The 19,239-nt window shown below is 51.1% G+C and overlaps 2 protein-coding genes across 2 annotated transcripts; both read left to right on the top strand.

Annotated features, from left to right (window-relative positions):
- Positions 1 to 4,105: 4,105 nt before the first annotated feature.
- Positions 4,106 to 10,425, top strand: SMAC4_09460 (uncharacterized protein). The gene is made up of 6 exons (XM_003344370.2): positions 4,106 to 7,502; positions 7,561 to 7,762; positions 7,826 to 7,878; positions 7,954 to 8,247; positions 8,299 to 8,624; positions 8,685 to 10,425. Exons 1-6 carry the CDS (start codon positions 7,442 to 7,444, stop codon positions 9,072 to 9,074), a joined length of 1,326 nt encoding a protein of 441 aa, XP_003344418.1. The 5' UTR covers positions 4,106 to 7,441; the 3' UTR covers positions 9,075 to 10,425.
- A 5,105-nt stretch (positions 10,426 to 15,530) lies between these two features.
- SMAC4_09461 (uncharacterized protein) lies at positions 15,531 to 16,289 on the top strand (the record flags this gene model as incomplete). The annotated part of the gene is made up of 2 exons (XM_003344371.1): positions 15,531 to 15,719; positions 15,894 to 16,289. The coding sequence occupies 2 exons, from the start codon at positions 15,531 to 15,533 to the stop codon at positions 16,287 to 16,289; spliced, it is 585 nt and encodes a 194-aa protein (XP_003344419.1).
- Between the last annotated feature and the right edge of the window lie 2,950 nt (positions 16,290 to 19,239).

The following is a 19,239-nucleotide window of genomic DNA, read 5'->3' as shown; positions in this document are numbered from 1 at the left end:
AGCAAGACACGCTGGCTGGCTGGGCATGGCTTGGAACCTCTTTGACTTTGCCTGAAACTGGAAGCTCGAGACAGAGTGAATGGCTACGTGAAGGCTTTCTAACCTTGCATAAAAAGGGTCATAGGCCGGCATACGTCGAGGCTTCTCTCCTGGAGCGAAGCCAGCATCATGCCAAAAGACATTTTGTGCAAGCTGCTTGGAGGAGACGCTACGAATCAGGCCGATCAGAAAGGGCTTGGGGGCGGTGAAGACGGTGGCTGAGCTTCCACATTGCCGTAAGATGAGATTCATTATCGAACGGGAGTTGGGCGTTGTCAAGTCCCAGCTAGCTGTCAATATTCAGCTTCTCGTCTCTTTTTGCTTGTGCTTCCACCTCAAAGAAAATCTCTTTTTCGGGCTCACTCGTCGGGTTGGGCGACCAAATTTGTCCAAAACGTAAGTCGACACATCACAATCCCGACTTGCTCGTCACTCCCCGCCAGTATGTTGAGGGGAGCACAACAGGACGCGGGCCAAGACAGTTGTTGCACTTTTGAGAGACAGATACTTGATGGCTTCCTTTTCCGGTCACGACGAGAAAGCCTCCTCTTCTCGAGAGAACCATACACGTGTTGGGCGGTAGCCGTCGACAAGGTGGTGGATGACCTTGTGCTTTTGTGTGTGCCTGTCTGGGCTGCCTTGTCTTGCAAGACCGTCAGATACAGAGACAATCGCGTCATGAGGACCACTGTTCTCGCCAGTTTCTGGCGTCTACTCCCCCTCATCCGCTGTAGGCACGGCAGATCTCGAGGGCCCCGGCCCATAGTCTAATCACGTCAAACCCGCCTGGCATTAAGTTGAGTTTAAAGTTTGGCGCTTTATCCATACGAGGAAGGAGTTGAGGCTTTTTGCATGTGGGGGCTGGCTCGGTCATGATGGATCTGCTTGTGAGCTCCTCGGAAGGGCGACCGCCTAGTGTAGCACAAAACCATCATGGTGCCAGACATATCTCGTTCAGTTCCCCATGTTTTGGGGGTGGAGGACGCTCCACAGAACGACCGACCTGACAAAAATGTGAAATCATGCTCTCGGCAGAGACCCTCGCCCAGCCAGCGGACAGGCAAAAAAGAGAAAAAAAACAGACAGGGAAAGACGTGGGACGTGGCCCTAGACAGGCGCGCCCCGAGGGGTGGCGCCAACAGAGATAAGACTTCCATGCCCAAATCCCAAAGCGTAAAGCGTGGAGGGCCCCAGATTGTGGGGAGGCCAGCCGCTTTCGTTAGCCGCAGCCTGGGGTTTTGCTCATCAAGGTACATACACTTGGACTCTGTCTCCTTGTGGTTTGCTCCGAGACATCCCGACGTCCTCCAGAGTCAGACGGTCTGCCGGCCGGTGAGAGTGTCTGCCCTGTTTTGCTTGTTTCTACACTTTGTTGGCTCGGAGAGATGCCGTGAAAGGTGAACATTGCAGTCAAGAATCCCCTTTGTCTCTCTGTCGCCCAAACCAACATTCACTGTGATGTGCAACCAGGTACGATGAGGGCAAAAAGCTGGAGAAGAATGCCCAGACGGGCGCGGATCCAAGAGCCTTATCTCAGCCGAAACCTGGGGTAAGTTTCTTTTAGGCTCCAATGATAAGCGCGCCACTTCACTTTCCGGACTGTCCAAAAAGAGGTGAAGGAGCGAGATTGGCTGCGCCTACCTCGGTGAGACTTTGGCGAGCCTCAGGCCGGGGTTAAGAGACCAAATCGAGACAGGTTGTTGTTCCAAAACGCTTTTGTCTTGTCGACGGCGAGGTGCTTCACAGGGTCGGCCGGGGTTTGCTTCAGGTGGTCGTCGGAGGTCGGGGTAACGGACAGCACGGGGCCCTCGCCTACGATCAAGTGCTACGGTACCGAGTCTTGGGATTGTTGCTCGGCCAAAAGTCCCCCGTTTCCTCCGCCTCTTCGGATGATGGCGCCTCTTCGGATGATGGCGCCATTACACGCCTTGTCACTGTAACAAAGCGAGCGACGACGTGGGGGTTTCGGTCATACACTCGACCTGTTCAAGCGTTATCATTTCAATTTCACGCCATCCATCACTGACTACCACCCACCACAATATCCGACAGCCGAAACCACCAACGACCCGGATCGGAACCAGTTCCTGTCTGTCTCTCTTGAAAAACCCGTTCACGGGTTCATAGATTGTGTTTCAGTCTCCTGGCGCTGTTGACGCAATGAACACGAGCAGCAATACTGTCCCGTTTTAAAGTGTTGGTATCCACAAAGTCCCCACGGGGTTCAGGCACATGGAAAGCTTTACTCCGTCATCGATATAACGCTAGCCTGAATAGGAAGCTTTTCTCCTAGGCCTAGGTCAACACATGCAGAGCCAAAACTCTAAGTCAGATGGGTCGTGGGAGTCGTGATCATCATCCTGTGGACAGCGTTGGGATTGAATCGAAGTCTCATGTAATTGAGTGCCAGAACATGAGGCTTGACTTGTTGTGCTGTAGAGGTCTTAGTGATGAGGCTCCGTTGCGTCTGTTCGAGTCGCAAATACGGGGTCTCCGGATCTCCGTACTCCAGGTTCTGGGGAAGCGGGATGCTCGGCATCTGAATCATGGGGAGAGCCAAAGCTCACTTCACCGAGATTTTGAAGATATCAGGCTACAGAACCTGTCGCATTCTCTTCACCGTGTCGGACAGCCGTCTCCCCGGTAGGCTGTTTGCGATGAGTTTTTCTTTCCGTCGGTACCGTATCGGTCTGATACGACAAGGGTAACCGTTCCAGCCAAAGGTGAGCGACAGGAACGACAGCTTTCCCCGGAAAGATTGCGGTGAATTTGCGGAGAGTCATTTTCCGCCCACAGCTGAAAATGTGAAAGGAAGAAAAGGAAGATACCGCCAGCGCGAGTCATTGGTCTGTTTGACCGACTCCAGACCGAGTCTGGGGTGGACGGTATGGGGCGGTATCGTGAAAAGGTTTGCCAAGAGCCTCCACAGAAAGGCCGAATAAATACCTGGAGTTTCCCCGAAGCACCGCGGCAGAGGCGAAAGAAACAAGAAGAAGAAAAAGACAAAGACCGACGGACGTAGGGAGCGAAAAGTGCAAGGAACGAGCAACTCGGGTAGAAGGCATAGCCGAAAGGCTTTTCGAGAAGAAAAAAACCTTTCCTGCAATTTGGATTTTTATGTCATGATTCCCATAAGTCTCCTCCGCGATTGCCGCACTCTGGCAAAGAGGAATTGTGGTACTCGATGGTTCGCTCCGCCAGGATACCAGCTGTTGTCGTAGGGCTTCAGAAGAAAGCGACGACATGGTCGGTCGTGCGATACGCATTTACCCGACGGGTCCGCAGTTGCTGTTTCCTAGACCGTTCGCCCTCAAACTCGAGTGCATGCTGTTTGTAGAAGAAAGGAAGCCCTGAAAGAGAGCGCTGGGGCCACCTGCTACAGGCGGTCGTAATGTCCCCAATGACATTCCGGGTTTTGGCCGGGTATACGTGTATGGCGCAATACGGTGAGCCGCGCATCTCATAGGATACGTTGCGGTATCAAAGGGTAAGATACGAGCTCGTATTTCTGTATGGTATCGTACATACAGCCTCGCAGATGCCTCTTACAAGGTCGGTACACGTGTCTGGAGCATTGGCTGTCCAAAGTCCATCTCCCTCCAGTTATCGTATCCACCGTCCCGGACACATCTCCACGGACAAGCTTTTTAGCTTCAGTCGTGCATTCCTGCTGCTCCCCTTGTCGTTCCCCAATTTGTTGATATCAAAAACACAAAGCGCCGAGTTGCACCGAGCAAAGCTTGGCCAACCGTCGTGAGTTTGAGCACTTTTGACACATTTACAAATCGTTTGGAACAGCCAATGCCGCCGAGTGGTTGGCATCAGGTCTGGGTCAATTGTTTGCCCGCCATGCATCGTGCCCGTGCATGCAAAACAGGTACGTTCCTTTCAGGAGTCGCTCAGGAGAAGCCAAGGTGAGGTGATCATCTTGGATCCAGCAAGTGGAGACGCAAGAAATTGCGGCGACGATCCGGGGGTTGAGTTGACCCTTATCATCTATCCTTTGATGCTGCGTGTATAGCTGATGATGGGCCGATTTCAAAACACTTGGCGAGCGAGCGGGGAGTTGGGGAAAAATAGATGATGCCCCTCCGATCACATGAAAGGCTACTCACATCTCAATTGAGAACTTGTGATGATTCTGGGATTGGGGGTCGGTGTGCTGAAATTTGGGGGATGTGCCCCCTAGGCCAGAAAAGGAAGACAGGTGGAATTCCGTCCCTTTTCTCCGAACGGTAATCGCCGCCGGTGATGTCGGTGATGTCAACCCGGCTTCTCATCCCTGGGCAAATTTCCACATTTCTTTGCGCCAAGGAAACATCACCAACTGTCACATTCACTACCTTCGCGCTTTCAACTCTTCTGAACAAACCCGAGGCTTCACCACATTGGATCAATGCCGTGTCCGTGAGTTGATCCGACATGTGGAAGCGCATTTACAAGAAGCGGCACCAGTTCATCAAGAACGCCTTTGAACGTAGTTAATAGCGGATAGGAACTGAACCGAACGTAAGACAAAGGGCCCCCCACGTTCGAACCACACAAATCACAACTGCAGCTGCTTCACGGCACCCTATTTGGGTTACTGTAGGACAGGGGTCGCAGACCCGGGGCCCGGGCGCCTTTTCCGACAAGCGTCACTGTCAAGGACCTGTCAGGGACATCCAAAGGGAGAGCGCTCCGAAGATGCAGAAAGGATCGTGAGCTCATCAGTGAGTGCATTCGAACCAACCAGCTGGCAACAAGCCATCATTTCACTTTGTGAGATGTTACTGAAACACCACCCGAGAGCTCTGAACTCTTACCATCTGTCTGCAATGCTTTATCAGTTTGGTTCGTTCGTTCGCTACCCATCTTGGCTAAACGTGTTGTCAGGCAAGTGAGAGAGAGTCCGCATGTTCTGGAGGAACTCCTCCGCTATGTGATGGACTTGATACCTTGATGTGGCACCCGGACATCTTCCGGCTAACAAATGATGAGTTCGTGCTCATGGTGTTTGTGGTATCGTTCAGCGTCGACGAAGACTCCTGATCGCGGTGGCTCATCGTACCGGAAGCCGCGAATATCAGCTGAATATATCACTCGACTTCAGATTTCGATGATGGCAAAAACTAAGAACAGTATTCAAAGGAAAAGAACACTGGATGGACAATGTTCGATGGCATCCAATAGACTTTACTAGACCCTCATTCGGGTAAGACTTGGCTTAGGCTTTGGTCCAAACTAACGACTTAACCAGAAGGCACTTCAACGACTCATGAACCTAGGGGACAAAATGATTCCCCATGTCACATGCCCCTTTCTTCATCAACACCAAAATTCCCATGTGGAGATCTCTCATCTTTCTTTGACGACGTCCTTGTCAGGGGCCTCGGGATCAGACTGCGAGATATGTACGTACCGTAGGGTCCAGACGAGGAGCCTCATCTTCTCACGGTCTCTCGCACAGTCCTCCCTCTCCTGTTGTCTTCGAGGCTCTTCGGGATTCGGCCTGACCACCCGGGCGGTATTGAGTAGGACTATAATACGCATTTCTGTACCAAACAGTTGCATGTGTCACGCAGTTACAAGACGCTAAAAGACTGACAGACAGTAAAAGAAAGGATTGAGGCCAGGAAAGAAACACACCGTAACAGACAGGACAGGGTTCAAGTGTTCACCGTTCGTTACCGTTCCTCCGCATGTACACGTACCGAGGAGCCTCGTGCCTCCGGGGAAGGTCGAACGAGAAGAGCGGGCGAACGGCTTCCCCGGACCCCACGGGGAGAGAAATGAGCTGGCTTTGCCTCTACAAGCATAGTTCACTTCTCCTTAATTTCCCCATTAGGGATAATGCTGATCTCAACCCCACAACATGAGCAAGGGATGAGCCTCAATCCCACCAGGGTTGACTTTGGGGAGGGTTACTGCGTACGAGGTGGGATACCGGGAAACACCATCCGTCCTCCTCATCGTCATTTTCAAGACAGTACGCGGGGAGCAACTTTGCCCTTGCTTCGCTTCGCGAGAAGCGAGAAGCTCATTCTTTGGGCTTACCACAAAGGGGGGCAAAAGGGGCTCGCTCGCTAGAATGTTCTTCTTCATTCTTTTCTTCTTCTCCAAGGTAAGGGGGTGTTAGGCGATTCTCGGTTGGCACAGACGATTTTCGAAGCCCGATGGCCAAATAATTGGTAATCATCAAACGAGACAAGAAAAAGAGCACGTAAAATAATGACCGGATTGGAATAAAAAACCACAAGCAGTGCAGCTCGGGCGGGAAGACTCCGAGTAATGAGCGACAGATGGTCGGACATGTGGGTGGGATGCCGAGTTCAAGATTTCAGGGCGACGGGAAATCATTTGTTATGGCGTCAATTGATGGGATTATTCCGTGGTGTTCAACATGGGAATTTTACGAGCAAATCGAGATCTTCCGAACACCAAGACGTGACTTGCATGGCTTGGGACTTGGCTCCTCGTAAGCTCGTTTCCTGGGCTGTCTGTGGTCTCGGTGCTCACATGCGGATGAAATCCAGCCTGTGAATCGCTTCCCACCAAGGAAGTGCCGATGTCGAGCGTTACTAAACGTGCTGGGCTGTCGTGTTGAACCATCTGAGCCATATCTATAATTATCGTGGACTATTGTGATGGGCGATAGGCTTCGTTGGATCTACCGATTTGTCGAGGTCGAAGGACGTCATACCTGCGACTGATCGTGGGATTATCAGCTGAAGATGGTTGTGATTGTTCTGGTTCGACGACCAACGGACCGAAAAGAAAACTTAGAAATTTTCCATCACGGAGTGTTGTATGGAAACGAACGGTGTGTTCGTAACAGTGCGTATCGATTAGATAATCACTTTTGCTGTCTGCCAATGCTGTCAAGGAAAAGAGCCGGACCTGGCGTGCCTGGTTGCCTGGAGCGTGCCTGCACATGCACGTGGCTGGCTGTGAATGCGTCTTTGTCACTTTCCCATCCTGTCATCCCAATCCGCCATTACCGTAACGGTACGTACCGTTCCTTTCAGCCTTTCCCCGCGGGATGTGCACCGGCATCTCCAAACAATCTTGGACTTGGCATCTCCAACATCGCGACAATTCCCTAACCACTGACGTCGACCAAGCCAGCAAGACCAAGGTGGCCCAGCTACCTACCTTTGCGTAGTCGCGACCCTTCCCCGCGCTCCGGCCGGAACACCGACGATCATCGAGTCCCTCCCCCGGATCTGCACCAAGTGCCCTTTAGCCGCCTTACGGCGAGCACTACAGTAGCAGCCGACGCCGAGCCCTGGAAGTGACCGCAACTCCGAGGAACAACGGAGACCGCTTATTCTCCGCTTCCGATTTCTGGGGTAGACGGGGCCGTTACATCCCCCGGACTGGAGTGTCCCGTCGCCGCCCGGTCCAGAACTCGTCAAGCAAGATGGACTACCACGAAAGACATAGCCATGATGTCGCCAGCTTTGATGATCTCCCTTCAACACGTGAGATGTCCTGATGTCCATCCACGTGAATTCACAATCGCTGACGTATTCCGTGAAGATCGCATGCCTACCGTTTCCGCTACCGATGTCTTGGATGACCTGAACAATGGAGATAACTCGCCCTTTATCTCTACCGGCTTGGATGCCCTCGATGCCGCTCTAAAACCTAGTCTGGACATCGATATAGTCACTGGAGGGGTACAGAAGGCCCAAGTCATCGAGATTTGGGGACCTCCCGGCGTCGGAAAGACTGCCTTTGGGTGAGTTGGCCGTTCGCATCGAAGCAAAGCAAGCGACCTCCTGTTCTGACTGATACCATGTAGTGTACAACTTGCAACCAACTGCCTGGGTGAGGGCAAAGGTGTCGTTTGGGTAGGTAGGTCCGTTTATGCAGCTCTTGGACACCTAATCTTTGGGCTTGCTAACCATTCGCCTTGACTTCCCGACACAGATGGATTTCACCGAGTCCCGATTGAGCGCCTACGCTCTGTCCTCGGCTCCAAAGTAAAGAGGGATAAGCAAGGGGAACAGGAAGATGCGACAGTTGATGAGCGCCTCGATGCCCTCACGCACTACACATGCCCCAGTCTACCTCACTTGATTGCTCTCCTATGTCGACCAACGCCGAGCTGCGTACCGCAAAACACATCGCTTATCGTGGTCGATTCTTTATCAGCGTTGGTAAACCATGCCTTCCCAAGGACACCAGAGCAGAAGAAAGTAGTGGATAGTAAGGGGAACAAAGGTACGTTCTTTCCAACCCGCGAAGCATGACAATGGTCTGACAGTCTCCAAGTTCCATCTCTTTCCACGCGAAGGTTGCAAGTACTTCAATACATCATCGGTGCACTTCAGAAGCTTGCTGCTACGAGAGACGTAGCCATCGTTGTTCTCACACAATGCGCAACAAAGATGATGCAGGCAGAACGGGGAGCAACTCTTGTACCGGCTATAAACGCCAGCGTATGGGAGCAGGGAATCTCTACCAAACTTGTGTTATATCGCAATCTAGCGTTCAGTGATGCGAAGGTACAGGGCTTGCGTCTCGTTGGACTGCAAAAGCTCAACGGGAAAACTAGCGAAGCACCTGTCGACACTATCTGCGCCTTTGATATCGAAGAGGTAGGCCCAGTCCCCTCTCCAGTTACAAGTTTGCTCAGATGTTAACATGTCATATAACAGGGCGGCTTGGTTATAGTCGAATACGACTTTAGTGAACCGCTACCAAACCACTTGTCTACACCGAGCACGAAGCGAAAGCTGGGTGACACCTCCTTGGAGATAGCCGATAGCGACGATGAGGATTACGGTTGGCAGGAAGAGGACAACGAAGCCGTCCCGCCTCCGCCCTCGCAGTGGCAGGGGAGCGAAGACATCCTTCTTGTTCCAGAACCTGAAAGCGAGCAAGAAGATAAGGAGCAAGAAGAGGAGGAAGAGGAGGGATATCACGAAGCCGAAGATGCAGGTGATGATGCAGACGATGCCTTCAACACCACAGCGGACGAATCGCAGCTCTCCAGTAAGGTCTTTGGTCGTGATCGGGAGATTCAGGATTCACAAGCCGACTGGTGAGTCCGTCTTGATCACAGCTGAGCCGCACAATCAAACATTCACACCCACGGAACGGAGTCAAAGAATGCCGGTCACACTGGGTATCACTGGTATCACTGGTATCGTAACATGCACCCCTGAATGAACGCTACGCTGGTCTTACCGTTCCCCAGTTTCGATGGCATCTCTTCTTCTCCAGAGCGCTCCACCTCCAAGTTTCCCTCGGCCCCTCGCCGAGGTGGCGGCCCCCATTCTCTACATTCACCCGCCGATGATGGAGTAACAAGCAGGCTTCCCCTGACATGAGCTTCAAGCAAGGCTCATGCGATGGAGAGAGATATGGAGAAAATGCCGAGTGACAAGTTTGACAGAAACTCCGTGTCAAGAACCTTGATGGCCTCCTTGTGACCCTGTGCGTATGCTCCTTCCCAAAATCTTCTCCTTGTGTTTCCCCGTATCAATCGGGGTTGCTGGTGGGTGTTGCGGCCCCCACGGGGGGAAAATGGGAGGGACCAGGTTTGCGGCGAAATCTCGATTTGTTGCACCGACATCATCTCACTTTTGCAATCAAGCGATCGCATCAAAAACCAAAATTTTCCTTCCCACGATCGGTCAAGGTTCGTTCGTTTCGCTGGGATGATCAATCGATGCAAGTTCGGACCAACAAGCCAATTGATGGGTGTGGTGTCTCCCTCGGCCTTATGCCGGATCTCCTTCTGTGGTCCCTTCTTTTGGCCGAGCAAATCCCGACGTCCGTCATCGTCCAAGGCCTTTTGTAACTTTTTTCCTTTGTCGTGTGGCAATTGTACACTGCAATTGTACACTGCAATTGGCAAGTTCACGGTTGTCCGTCCCCATCCCCACATCCAAGTCACAAACCTCGGCATCATCTACCGATGCCACATTGAAAGGAGGCTCCGCAAATTCTCCGCGGGAAAACTGAAAGAGAAAAAAAAACTAAAAACTGGGCGTATCGGGGCCGGGGGACTCCTTGGCGTTTAAATCCACTTCTCTTTCCCACTTTGAATTGGCAAGCTCGAACAGAGAGCTAGGGCGGGCGCAGTCGGTAACGGGGGTATGGGGAGCTATGTCGGGGGTTTTCTGTTGGAATTGTCTCTCTTTAGAAGTTTTGCGGGCGGGCTGATTGTGGGCGGGCGTGTGGGATGAGGGGTGATGAGGGTTGAGAGCGAGATAATGCCAGGCTTGTTTGTTACCAGGGCCCCGTTACCACCTGCCAGGGACAAGGAGGAGGCAAAAACCCCAGGGGAAAATAGGGAAGAGTTCGTTGGACCCACTCTTCGTAACAATGATACAGAGTGATGGTTACGATACATGCTACTGATACCATACGTCACAAAATTTCAGGCACAAAGCGTACAGTCGCTCCAATCAGACGATACGGCACGGCACTGGAGTGGTACTGGTGGCTGTACGATACGATCCGTTGGCGATGCCGAAACACAGATTTGGTGTGCACCATCCGGAAGATTCCGTTCGCCGTCGCCAAACCCCAATACGAGAACCTTCACAAGCAAAACCAAAGACATATGTGCACGACGGACACGTGTTTACGTGATGCCCGTCGTAGTGTGCACTGAGAAATCATCGCCAATTGCCAAATGCCAAATGCCAGTTGCCCTTGGACCGCCCGCGCCGCCCACTACTGTACCTCAGATTTCACTGCCACTGCTGCCCACTGGTGAAGGGAGGTCCGTCTGAAACAGCGCGAGAGCGCGAGAGTAGCGAGACAGCGAGGCCAACAAGCGGTCCAGACCCGATCGGGTCCAAAAAGCAACTCTGCAAAGCAGCTGTGTTCACGAAGTCTAATAGGCCCGCCTAGCTATTCACCATCTCTCCAGCGGCCAGCCAGTTGCTGTGCTGGACATGTCTAACAAGCAACTTGTTCAGGGGCAATGCAACAACAACTGAATGCCCTGCAACTGCAAGCCAACGACTACTGCCAAGCAAACCGGCGTTAGGCAAACTGGTGCTGGTGCTGCGGCTGCTGGTTGGTGCATCGACGTCGACAACAACGAACTCAATTGCGACGGACGACGGTTGCAACAAAGGGAAACGCTTTTTGTTGGCGAGTTCCGTGTTATTTTCGTTTTCTCGTGGTCTTACCCGTATCCGTACTTTTACGGGGTTAAGGAAGGGTCTTGCACTGTACCGTGCGGCAGAGTGACACTGCAAGGCATCGCCCGATCTGATGTTGACTGAAACCATAGAATTTCTTGAACTTTTAACATCAGTGATGCTTCCGCAAAAGCACACGGCACGCTTCGACAACTGACAATCAAAGCAATCACCACCGGCATTGCACCGGTATCCATGGCTCAATGGCCCGTTCTGAGGTCCGGATTAAGCACGAAGGTGCCGCTGCGCTTCCGGGGAGGAGGAGGCTCATTCCGGTCACCGGTGACTGAAAAAGAGCTTCTCCTCTCCAAAAGGTTCGCTACTTTTACCCTCCAGGGAAGGACGTACAGTCGGCCTGACATTCGGCCTTCGTGTTCATATCCCAGAGTTGAGGAGGTGCGCAAGAATTCCATTCCCACATGAAAAATGGCATTAATGACGACGAAGGAGTGATGTTTGAAAACGGGGAAACTTTGACCTCGCCAAAGATAAGCGAAAGTCGAGAGTCGTAGTATTGTGTTGTGTTGTCGCACCTCCAACTCCTCCTAACGTACCTACCTTGATGTTTGCTTGCTTGCTTACCTTGCCTTCCATTCCATTGCACTTGCAGAGTTGCAGTCAATCAAGGTTGCAGGGCCGATCCGATCTGTATGTCGCTCGATGCGGCGGCCCTGTCCCGTTCTGTTTAACAGCCGTCTGTTATATGATAGGGGGTAGCATGATCTGTAGACCGTAGTGCTTGCTCCTGAACCCAATGCCCGAGAACGTTGACAACACAATATCTGGTTCGCAGTTAGGTATGTCGATACGGAATCCCAACCTGCGTCGAATCGAATGATCTCAACAACGGTTGGATCAGTAAGGTACTGCCCGGCCCCGGCCCGTATATGTCCCGTTCCGTTCAAGTATCCTATCTCAACAGCTCTCAGTTACCCGACGATGGCGGGATGAATGCATCAACCACGGAACCGAACGGTGAAGGGGGCGGGCGGCGGTGACACAGCGGCGCGGCTCGGCGGCTTAGCGGCTCAACCGGGACGGACGAACTTGAGCCTATGCTGTGGAACGCTCCTGGACAATCTCGATCTACTACCCACAAGGTAGCTAGATACATGGTTGCCACGGGCGAGAGAGTATACGAGACAATCAGGGCCAGCTGACGAGGATGTAGAAGGTCACAAAAGTAGTATAGCCTTCGGTGCGGCACTCAAGTGTCCGCACGGGAACGAAGGGAGGGTGTGAAGAGTCAGAACCTAGATAAAAAGTTTGTGTGAGTCGAGTTTTTGGGTGTTGGTGCCCAAGGGCGCACATACTATAGAATGTTTCGAAGCGGCGGTTCATGCGGCGTAACATTCCTCTTAAAACACGCAAAGATAGGGAGGTATGTAGAAGAGGTCCTCGTCTGTGGCTGCTTAACCACTGCCTCCTACACACGCAATGCCCATATCTTTGACTTCGATCACATACCTGCCATATTAATTTCACGCGGATTCTCAACATCAGTCAGGGTCCAGATTACAGTGCGTACCATCTTCCCTTCTTCAAACCTCAAAGTGTTTATAAATTACGTGCTTGGCAGGGTCCAACGTCCGAATCCCATCGACACTAAACAGCCACTTCAATGGACTCCCCGCTTCCGTTCATTCGAATGGTATCTTCACATGGGGCGTTTGTGACAAATTAACCCATCACATGTTTTTTTCAAGAAGAACCTCGTGGCCCGTATCAAGTGCTTGTCCCCGGACAACACTCCGTATGAGTTGTTGTTGTTGTTGTTGTTGTTGTTGTTGTTGTTGTTGTTGTTGTTGTTGTTGTCGCGGACCCCTGTACTTTACCCCAAATTACCCCCAGCTTCTAGACTCCTCCGGAGTCTGGAGTCCCCGGATGCCCTAGGTCCACACTTTCATGGACTTGAGCCTCGAGCCGCGGCCCGGAAACGACACTACAAGACCGGGACTACTAGTGGTTACTAGTACCGGGACCAGGACTGTGACTGGGCACTGGGGCCGGGACTAGGGGATGAGATTGAGAGGTCGGGACCGGGAAATTTGTTATTAACCGTAGCCCGTAGCCCGTAGCCGCATTTGTTGTACATATCGTATCTCCAACTTTCGAACAAGGGGAAATGAAAGGTCAAGGGACTCGGTCGGTACCTGCCTAAATTGTTCTTTTTCTTCCTTTCACTGGTGGGGTAGCCGAGCTTCATCTCCAACCACCTACTCGAAGGCTCGATCGAGGAAGGAGCGAAGTAATGACCGAGGGTCAGGATGATACAGTTCGGTGGTTCGGTACGGTACGGCGATGAACACTCGTTGAAGCACCGGTCTGTCCTCAAAGGCAAGGAACGAATACATCATACCTTCCCTTCCAACATGGCCCAGGGTTTTGTGCAAATGAAGTTGCAGACCGGTCATGCAAGCATATTTCCCCGTGGGGTTGTACACTGAAATTCCATGTCTCGGTTGTTCGATGCAGTCGGCCATTTGTGGTTGATGGTCTGAAAGGCTTGTTGTTGTTGCTGTCGTTGGTTGATGGCACGGGTAGGGTAGACGGCCCAATAAACGAACGACCGAACCGATGTCGCGATCAGTAGAGGTACGTAGCATGTGCGTTGAGTTGAGTGGTTCATAGTTCTTGCAAAGTGTCGTTGTTGATTCACACGTGTTTGCGCAGCTGATGGACGCGGGGTTTGGTTATGTGGTTGGCTGGTGTTCGTCGGTGATAATGTAGATGTGTTGTTGACGCATGTGATGGAAAACGTCTGAAAACGAAAGGACGTTAGGTAAATACGATTACATGACAAGACGAAACAGAATGTATCAATGCTTCTTTACTTTGTCTCCTTTTGTAACAAAAAGGCAGGGTTTTTTTTCTTCCTGTATAGTGCAAAAATCTGATAATAACCGTTTTAACCGGAACTACCAAGGCCGAAACAAAATCGGCAAATATGGCCTGTCCAAAAAAAAAGGTAAAAATGGCCATTTTATCCTTGGACAGAAACCCCTACAAATTCCACTGTTTTTGCATGCGCTACGCCCTACAAGTGGGGCTCCCTGACTCTGTCTTCTGTCATTCCCCAAAATCAACAACACCATCAACACAACATTCAATATCCCAACCAGGGGTTTTGTTCGCTAGGGGTAAAGTTCTGACATTTCAGAATCGGGCCGTGCCTTGCGACACCTTCATCACACCCTCAAGTCTTGTAAGTTCCTGCCTATGACAGAGTTCGTCGGCCCATTCCAATTTCCGCCAGGCCCCCCTTCCGTGGAAGCTTCCCCCCACCAAACCTCAAACGATACCTCGAACGATGCTCATATCGAGGGCCCCACATGGTCACATCCCCGCGACTCCGAACGTCCCAGACTCCCAACGGTCTTGAACCGCAAACAAACATCGGATGATGGAGTGCGGGGAATGGGGACATGGTGGTCATGGAGGAGGAATCTGTGTAGTTTTGGCGAAGGCGGTCTGGGACTTTCTTTGCTCCTGTTGCTACTGCGAGCCTGCGGATGGCTTGGCTGGTTGATAATGCGAATTCAAGTGTTTTAAAACGGGAGATTGATTGTGCGTCTCCAAAAGCGCCGTATTCTTCGTCTTCCGGGATTCGTGACAATGCCAAAAGTGTCTTGTCCAAGCTTCCTGAATCAAGACGATACCGAAGCAGATCAGAGCGAGGGGGTTCTTTACCAAATTCGTGTACCACGCGGCGGCCTGCTGGAAGGAAGAGTAGGAATATAAGGCACGTTTTGGCTTTCGATCAGCACATACGACCGTACCCACTGGAAAACTCGGGATACCGTCCGCTCTCCCATAAACAAGCCAGCGATTAGTAGCTTATCTATGGGAGAGCGGACGGGATCCCGATTTTCTACCATCTATGGTCGTATGTGCTTTCCTAGATCGGTTCTAAGTTCTATATAGGTAGTTTGTTTGATAGGAGTGCTTTGGTTATGCGGAGGCAAATAGGTAATCGGGGAGAGTGAGGATGACATGATCGCCTTCTCACCACACACGCTGTCGCCTGGATGCTTCCACCTTGAATTCCTAATCAAGTCAGATCTCCTCCAAAAGTCTCAACTCGTTTGATTTGCCATTCCTCCGCTATGTATCATGTTAAACAAACTGGTGACGCCAGTCCGTCGGAGGAAAGCACTTGAAATGTGTTTCATCACCACCAAAAAAGAAGTACAAGGAGAATGAAGATAGCGAGTGAGGCTATTTCAGTGTTGCCGAATTGAGTCATCAATGCTACAAAGTATGAATGTACTAATGTCTGAATGTGCAACCGTGAAGTTCGAATCTGCAGTCCTTCTCACTGTCAGATAAGTCCATATCACAATGAACCCCAGTGCGCTGACGCTGGCGCCTGACAGCACCCACGTCATTCATAATTTGTGCGTAGTGCTCAAGTTCCGAAGAACAACTAGTGGTACCCAGCTTTGCTGCCTCTTTGACGGCAACGATTTATATCACGCGTTGGCGGCCGTGTCTACCGAAACATCCAACCCGGAAGTCGCTGGTCATTCTGTGAGCCAGGGACAAATTCTAGTCCAAGACACTCCGGGACCTTTGGCTCTGCTCCCCAAAAGACTAAACATAGCGTGTATCATTGCAAAATCGCTCCTTGAGCTCTTTCTCAGCCGGTGGTTTCCAGAAATCTGGTACAAGAATGACATCTAATTCTTTGTCGACGGGAATTAGCAGGTGGATTTGACGTTGCCTTTCCTCATTTCTAGAAATAACGGAAATGCTGCCCCGCGCGCACAGAGCTGTCGCGACCACCAAAAAGCTCTAGTGGCGCTTGGCACCTTGATTCATGGGCTTTGGTTCGGCCAGCCTCTTGAAGCGCAACGTTCGTGGAGAGCCAACTTTGGCCCGGACGGACGGGAAACCGAGTTTACCAAGTTCAACGCCGCAGCTGCGTGGCAAGAGACGATCGGTGCACATGACGGACCGATCATGCACAACATCACCCAGCGATGCATCTACGGTAACTTTGGGCCGACGTTGCTGAGTTTGGAAGACACTGAGCTGATCAAGGCGGTTTATGAGAACGTGGTGCTGAAGTTGCAGATGCTGTGCAAAGTATTTGATTGACAGATGAAATTGTAACTAGCGGTGTGGAAACTGAGGGTGGTAAGGAAAAATCATGACAAGAGTCCAGAGAACAAAACCAAGAATGACGTAACGCGAGGAAGACAGAAGAACAACCGAAGTAGGCTCATCACCGTCTTCCTCAATCCATCATTCTTCCCAACCACCTTAGATTTGAACTCCTAGAAAGAAACCAGATAACAACCGCCTGTATCGAGAGCCCAATGGAAAGGGGTTGTCGTTATATCACTGGTCGTTCTCAAGCAATCCTCTCTGTTGAGTTGCTCCTTGTGCTCCCCTCCCCCTTCCCCTGGACTTTCCAAGCCTATTTCCATCACCTGAACCGCCTTCGTCAAGTATTTTGCATCAATGACTCCATCGTGAAACCCCAAATTATTTAAAAGGGGCGGCTTTTTAATACGTCGTAACCATGTATGGCTGAAACTCAGGGCGCCTACCAAGCTTCGGCGTGTTTACAGCTCCGCTTCTTTTACTGAACCTGATCTTGCGCTGCTAATGCTCCCATGAATCTCAGTTTTTACATATTTTCCATGATCTCCTCTTTTTCCCTTGTCTCTCATTCTACTCCCAAATATTCTCCAGGCACCTTCGTGTGCGGTAGGCTTTATCATTGGTATTAACCCAGAATGCATCGTCTACATTGGATGCACCAATGAATCCGGCATAGATGAGAGTTCCTTTGAGTGCAACATCGTGCGGAAAGGTGCGCACATGGTTGTTATAATCAAATCCTAATCCCATTCTTGTTGCTAGATGTTGTGCAAACTTGCAGCCAAGTGGAGTAGATAACCAAACAGAGTCATACTCGTTGATGGCCTGTAGTGCCTGCCGGTATAGCATGTCGACGGGCTTATCATAGTCGAAGGGAAGATCGGAGGCGTCGTAAATAGAGATGCCGAGCAAGGCGTATATATAATCCCGAGGTTCTGTAGAAGCAAGTGCACTATCTGCTGAAATACGGATCCATTCTCTCAGTGGTCTTCGGGGGCCGTTCCGTCTTTGGAGATGTTTTTATGGAAGCCTTTTTGTGATGTTGATGCTGAAGTTCTTGAGGCTTCCGGGCCCCGCCACTCTTTGTTATTGCCGATGCAATAAGAACTTTCAAAGAAGACCAGGGTCTTTTTAAGGCCGGTATCTGTTATAGTTTTCGAGCCGCACCTGATAACTAGCGAACGCGCCAACTGTATTTCTTGCACTATCCACACCCGACGCCAGTACGATCGGTTGAACAGTGCAACAATCGAGTCTTTGGCTACATGGCCGAGATACGAATACCAGGCGTCAAAGAATGGACTGCCATGCTCCTGGAAGAAAGGTCTGTACTGGCTCAACACATTGAGAGTGTCCATAGCCATGTCGCTTTCGGCACTGGAAGGTCCCAGCCAGGAAATAACTAGCTCGGCCAGGCTGAAGATCTTGCCAATCATTTGCACTTGACGTGACTTCTCTCCGTAGCTGTTCCGTTGATTGATACAGATAGTGTCGATCCATAAGGCTTGGGTACTAGACCACTCATCAGAGGCTCGGATTTCCGTGAGCGCAGAATACAAATTTCTGCGGATACGTAATAGATGGCTTGTGTCAATGAGAATAATTGGGTCGTGTTCATTGTCCTACAGTCCCCACTCGTAGGAAAGTGCGTAGTAGTTTGGCCGGTCCTCAAGTCGCGAATGGGTTATTGTGCATGTGATCGGATCGTTAGCCATGGAGCAAGCTTCAAGAAATAGCAAGCGAATGGAGTCCTCTTGCTCAAAGGGCTTATAGATAGCCTCCGATCCGTAATTCAGCACATCACTCGTCAGGCCTCTCCAACAGATTTCCCCGTCGACTTGCTTCCGGTGGTTTGTAGCCGCATCATCAGAAGGAGAATTTTCGCCACTCATGGAGAGATTGCCCAATTGTCTGGTTTTGTAACTACTTTCAACAAGCCACTGCAGACAAAAGTAGGGAAACAGGCCATGTCCACGAGGAGGAAACAGAGAGACGTCGAATGTGTTGGATCCGGCCAAGGCTTGGAAAGAAGCTGCCGCTCCAGGGGATGATGATGAGGTGTAGGCTGAGAGTTTGAGGTACCTTCGACAGCAGGGTTAACCTCAAGTTTCCTCCCATGGAGAAAGATGGATTTAGATTGAGGCGAGACAGTACTGAGCCGCCTTGACGTCCAAAAGTATACTTCACTTTTCATGCAACTTAACTCTTCGGGTGGAAGAGCAGGTAAAGTGACGTCGAATAAACTCCCTTTAAGGAGAATCTGATAAACCAGACGCTGGTTGAAACAAGAGCTTGGAGCCGGAGACTGATGACTGGAGCTGGTATTAGGAGCGAGGGATATTGTCAGTTCTATTCCGGCGAAGAAGATTTGTAGCGAAGGTGTGTTTGAAAGAAGCGCCTGCTTGATGACCGCAAAGGAAATCAGAAAATCCGGCTCTGAGGACATGCTTTATGGCGGGTTTGGCTGGATGATGTTGAGTTTTCTTTTGGTCAGGAGCCCTTGAAAAGGTTCGGAAAGAGTTTTTGGGTTTGAAGGAAGAAGAAAGATGTTATAGGTACGAGCTGCCAGCGTGGACACTGCGTGGCTTGCGAAGGTAAGAAAAGCCAGGCAGCCGACAATCGCTTGCATAGCCTACCACACCCTTCCAGAGCTTGTCTCCGCCAGTAGGAGGAGCGTCCACGGCAAAATAGGATAGGAACCCTCCTCGGGGAACCTATGAAAGTCAACGTGGCTGTGGCTGTTGCCGTTATTCGCTAGCATCGCGCATTATCTTCAGCCCTACCGCTGTGCTCGCCCCCAACAAAACGACAAAATCCGTGACGGCATTGGGGAAACCCAGCTGAGGCTTAGAAAGCCACCTTATTTCGGTACACTTGGTTCAGATTAATCACACCGTTCGTATTTGTCAGGTCTCGACTCGGGCAACTGCAAAAGCTGGCC

The sequence above is a fragment of the Sordaria macrospora genome, chromosome 3 (genome assembly GCF_033870435.1).
Source record: "Sordaria macrospora chromosome 3, complete sequence".
Lineage (NCBI taxonomy): Eukaryota > Fungi > Ascomycota > Sordariomycetes > Sordariales > Sordariaceae > Sordaria > Sordaria macrospora.
Note: the sequence above shows the minus strand (reverse complement) of the source record. Positions and strands in the feature narration are given on the sequence as shown.

Bases quoted from the DNA above. Each gene is read 5' to 3' on its own strand.
- SMAC4_09460 (XM_003344370.2), top strand. From the start codon at position 7,442: ATGGACTACCACGAAAGACATAGCCATGATGTCGCCAGCTTTGATGAT. The intron at 7,763-7,825 runs GTGAGTTGGCCG...GATACCATGTAG, and splicing joins GTCGGAAAGACTGCCTTTGG to TGTACAACTTGCAACCAACT. The intron at 8,625-8,684 runs GTAGGCCCAGTC...GTCATATAACAG, and splicing joins GCGCCTTTGATATCGAAGAG to GGCGGCTTGGTTATAGTCGA.